At 45.7% G+C, this 4,106-nt stretch overlaps 1 protein-coding gene across 1 annotated transcript; it reads right to left on the reverse strand.

Annotated features, from left to right (window-relative positions):
• Nucleotides 1–3,265: 3,265 nt before the first annotated feature.
• Nucleotides 3,266–3,773, reverse strand: LOC137356360 (histone H2B 5-like). Its single transcript, XM_068022247.1, has one exon. The coding sequence runs from the start codon at nucleotides 3,769–3,771 to the stop codon at nucleotides 3,391–3,393; it is 381 nt and encodes a 126-aa protein (XP_067878348.1). The 5' UTR covers nucleotides 3,772–3,773; the 3' UTR covers nucleotides 3,266–3,390.
• Nucleotides 3,774–4,106: the final 333 nt, after the last annotated feature.

Below are 4,106 nucleotides of genomic sequence, written 5' to 3' on the forward strand. Positions count from 1 at the left end.
TAGCTCGTCATTTATACAGTATACACACCAGAGCTCATTGGAACTCAAATGTCATTTCAAACATTTCAATCTGCACCTTAACACCACGTTCATGTTCCCATTGGAGGATAGAATCATGGAATGGTTACAAACATCTCCTAGAAACCGACAAAATTCTAACAGGACTGGACAGACTAGATGTAGGAAGGATGTTCCTGATGGTGGGGGAGGCCAGGACCAGGGGTGACAGTCTAAAGATAAGGGGTAAGACATTTAGGACTGAGATGAGGAGGGATTTCTTCACCCAGGAAATGGTGAACCTGTGGAATTCTCTACCATAGAAAAGAGTTGAGGCCAAATTATTAAATAAATTCATAAAAGAGTTTGTACTACTGGATTCGGGCATTTAGATGCTCATCAGATGAAATGCATTTTAATTTCCTCTTATATTTGTAAGGCTTTTTTTTTACAGTACTACCTTTTAGGGCCACACAGTGATGAACACCGCAAACTCACAGCCACAGCGACCAGGGTTCAGTTCTGGGTACTGCCTGTGCGGAGTTTGCAAGTTCTCCCTGTGAATGCTTGGGTTTCCGCCTTGTGCTCCGGTTTGCTCCCACAGCCAAACACTTGCAGGTTGATAGGTAAATTGGCAATCGTAAATTGCCCCTAGTACAGGTAGGAGAATTGAGGGAAGATAGGAATGTGGTAGGGAATATGGGATTAATATAGGAATAGTATGAATGGGTGGTTGATGGTCGGCACAGACTCAGTGGGCCGAAGGGCCTGTTTCAGTGCTGTATCACTCTCTGACTCTATGTACTACTAAAGCGTGTCTTTAGTTCTCAAATGATCGCCGCTTATTTCAAAAGGGATCAAAGGATACGCGGACAAAGCGAGAACAGGGTACTGAGTTTGGATGCTCAGCCATGATCATATTGACTGGCGGTGCAGGCTCGAAGCGCGGAATGGCTTACTCCTGCTCCAATGTTTCTATGTTTCTATTAAGTTGGTTATTCGGCCCGTCGTGTCGTGGCCGGGTCTCTGCAAGACCAGCTCACCTCCTCCCACCGACCCGCCTTTTCTCCATTGCTCTGCAGTTTTGTTTTATTCTTGATATAATTATCCAATTCTGTTTTCAGGGTCTCGATTGAATCTGCCCCCAACACACTCGATGTTATTCCTCTCCAATTTCAGATATTTCTGAAGGAATGGGAATATTCTTGCATGACTCACTTTTAACCAGTAGATGGCATCAGTCTACAATCATTTGGATCTTGTGATTTGTGTACACACATATCGACCGCAATGGGTCTGCTGCTGCCCGGGGAGTTCTCCAAGCACGCCGCCTTGGCAGGGACAAAAACACTGACGAATTATCCCAGTTCCTTGTAGATCTCCACAATGTACAGAAATAAAACACGAAACGCAACATCTCTTTTAAAATCCGCCTTCAGCTTCTTTGAAACAACTGCCCTGAAAAAATAAACTGACCCTGCCCGGAACTGAGTTTGGCATCAGATAACACAACGACTCTTCAAAGAGACATCAAATTGGCAAAAGATAGAGCTTTTATCTCTTGTTGATTCCAGCACATAAACGTCTCAGAAGGATTTGACCACCCTCTTGACTGTCCACTGATAACTCTCGAAGCAGAGTGACCCAGATTTCTTTGTCTCCATATAGTAGCTGGGAACTTCAGGACCTTGCAGTTCTCAGTGTGAGAGCAGTGACACCATTGTATACAAGACATTTTATCAGAGTTGCTCATTTTAGAACTCAAGACACGCCTTAGTGGTATATAAACGGTAGAATTGTAAAAAAGCCTTACAAATATGGCAAGAGAAAATTAAAATGCATTCCATCTGATGAGCAGATAAATGCTTGACTCCAGTACAATTCATAGCAACACAAAATAACGCGAACAGTATAACATTACCGTCTCTCAGTAACCAGCCCTTTCACAGATGAAGTGGGTGGCTCTGAAAAGAGCCTTTGGGTTGTCAAATTCAGGTCTGGCAGCTTCACTTGCCCTTCGTGCTCGGAGCGCTGGTTTTCTTGGGCAGCAACACGGCCTGGATATTAGGCAGCACCCCGCCTTGTGCGATGGTCACACCTCCCAGCAGCCTGTTGAGCTCCTCGTCGTTGCGGACGGCCAGCTGCAGGTGTCTGGGGATGATACGGGTCTTCTTGTTGTCCCGGGCCGCGTTGCCGGCCAGCTCGAGGATTTCAGCTGTCAGATACTCGAGCACAGCAGCCAGATAGACCGGGGCTCCGGCACCCACCCGCTCAGCATAGTTGCCCTTTTTAAGGAACCTGTGAACACGGCCCACCGGGAACTGTAGTCCAGCTCGGGAGGAGCGGGACTTGGCCTTGGACCGAGCTTTCCCACTGGTCTTCCCTCTTCCAGACATTTCCACAATCTCACAAACACTTTCACGAAGAATGTTGAGATCCGCCCACATTCCTCCTCCTTGTACCTTCTGGAGGAATGGAGTGGTGGGCACTGCTGATTGGTCACTCTGCTCTGTGCTCTTCATGTAACCAATCGGGGAGCTGCTGAATTCACCAATCAGGAGACGCCAAGGAGATGAGGGCGGAAAATAACGGCGCCAAATTGTCAGACTGCAACCGATTTTTCAAATTTGAAAAGCCCGCCAATATATTGGGGCGGCTTCAATATAGAATATCACATTTATAGTTCTTTTTTTAAGGTTAAATAAATAAAACCTTTTTCATATTGTGTTATTCTACATTTGGTAACAAGTTCCAGATTGGCTTTTACATTCTGACATCTATTCGGGTTTACTCTCTGTCCTTTTTGAAACCAGCGAGCAGAAAGTCTCTTTCACAACATTCTCCAACCGGGCACATTTCATGTCAATTTTCATAATAATACCGCATCACTGATGAACGATTGTTTGTTATTCGTGGGAGACAACAGCGGAGTGTAGATTTTCAGTGTCAGGTGTCAGCGTGTGAGACGGAGGGTTCCGACACCACCGGGGGTTCGAGATAATGTAATTATTAATTTTTGAGGTCAAACTTGAACGAGGGAAATTAGTGACTGCGAACTGATGTATGTGCGTTAAATCAGCTTTTATTGTCGAAATACAGAAAAGGGGCCGAATATGAACACGTCCGAGAACAAACCTCACAAATGGTCAGTGGTCAGTAATTTATGTACGGGACATTATTGGTTAGAGACAGAAAGATCGCACGGGCAGTGAAACTGCATTAACCAGAATCTATGGGAGTAAAACAGAGATCACAAAGGCAAGGACACTTGATATATAAATCAATATAAGTCGATACTATACAGACAATGTTGTAGCTTTTTCAGAGAAGTTGTGGGTGGCTCTTAAAAGAGCCTTTTTGTGTTTTGGGTGTGTTTCAGTCCATTGCGGATATTTACTTGGAGCTGGTGTACTTGGTGACCGCCTTTGTACCTTCCGACACGGCGTGTTTGGCCAGCTCCCCGGGCAGCAGCAGGCGCACGGCGGTCTGGATCTCCCGGGAGCTGATGGTGCTGCGTTTGTTGTAATGGGCCAGGCGGGAAGCCTCACGCGCGATTCGCTCGAAAATATCATTCACAAACGAATTCATGATGCTCATGGCCTTGGAGGAGATGCCGGTGTCAGGGTGAACCTGCTTCATCACTTTGTACACGTAGATGGAGTAACTTTCTTTCCTGGATTTTCTCCGTTTCTTGCTGCCCTTTGCTGGCGCCTTCTTCAGAACTTTCTTGGCGCCCTTCTTGGAAGGTGCAACAGTTTTCTTCTCGTCAACCATGATCACGATCAACTTCAGACACAGAATAACAGAAATTTCGCTCCAAGCTCGCATTTTATAGACATCCCCTGAACCCTATGCTGATGAAGGATGGGAGAAGGCCATGTTCATGATTGGCTGGTTTACAATGATGTCACTGCCTGATGTTCTGTATCTATCTGATTGGGCATCTAAAGTAACCAATCACATTTTGTGCTTCTCACAGCCACTAACTGTCGCAGCAGTCAGATCGTCCAAACCCCTTTGCCCGCCCTTATCCATCTCCATCAGTGACTTTCTGAGTCCCTCTTCCTCATCAACCATTTCTATTTTGCTAGTACGAACTCGTCTCTTTT

This window comes from Heterodontus francisci, chromosome 45 (genome assembly GCF_036365525.1).
Source record: "Heterodontus francisci isolate sHetFra1 chromosome 45, sHetFra1.hap1, whole genome shotgun sequence".
NCBI lineage: Eukaryota > Metazoa > Chordata > Chondrichthyes > Heterodontiformes > Heterodontidae > Heterodontus > Heterodontus francisci.